The sequence below is a fragment of the Eimeria mitis genome, genomic scaffold, assembly GCF_000499745.2.
Source record: "Eimeria mitis Houghton genomic scaffold, Emh_scaff259, whole genome shotgun sequence".
Lineage (NCBI taxonomy): Eukaryota > Apicomplexa > Conoidasida > Eucoccidiorida > Eimeriidae > Eimeria > Eimeria mitis.
Window position 1 is genome coordinate 7,200 of NW_013570929.1, and position 239 is coordinate 7,438.

Consider the following 239-nt stretch of genomic DNA (forward strand, 5'->3'; position numbering starts at 1 on the left):
TGCAGCTGATGCTGCTGCTGCTGCTGCTGCTGCTGCTGCTGCTGCCAGCAGCAAGATAACATGTACTGCAGCTGTGGAGATGTGGGCCCGCTGGAGCCCCTGGGTGATCCCCTTAAAGTACCGACAGCGAAGCAGCAGCTGCAGCAGCAGCTGCAGCAGCAACTGCAGCAGCAGCTGCAGCAGCAACTGCAACAAGAGCAAGAACGACAGCAGCAGCAGCAGCAGCAGCAGCAGCAGCA

The 239-nt window shown here is 60.3% G+C and overlaps 1 protein-coding gene across 1 annotated transcript in view; it reads left to right on the forward strand.

Moving 5' to 3' along the window:
• Nucleotides 1-60: 60 nt before the first annotated feature.
• The window catches only part of EMH_0005720 (uncharacterized protein), a gene marked incomplete at both ends in the record, with an annotated part of 1,161 nt that continues 982 nt past the window's right edge, over nucleotides 61-239 (forward strand). Inside the window, 1 exon segment of the mRNA XM_013497291.1 lies at nucleotides 61-237. Coding sequence (XP_013352745.1) covers nucleotides 61-237 — 177 coding nt within the window.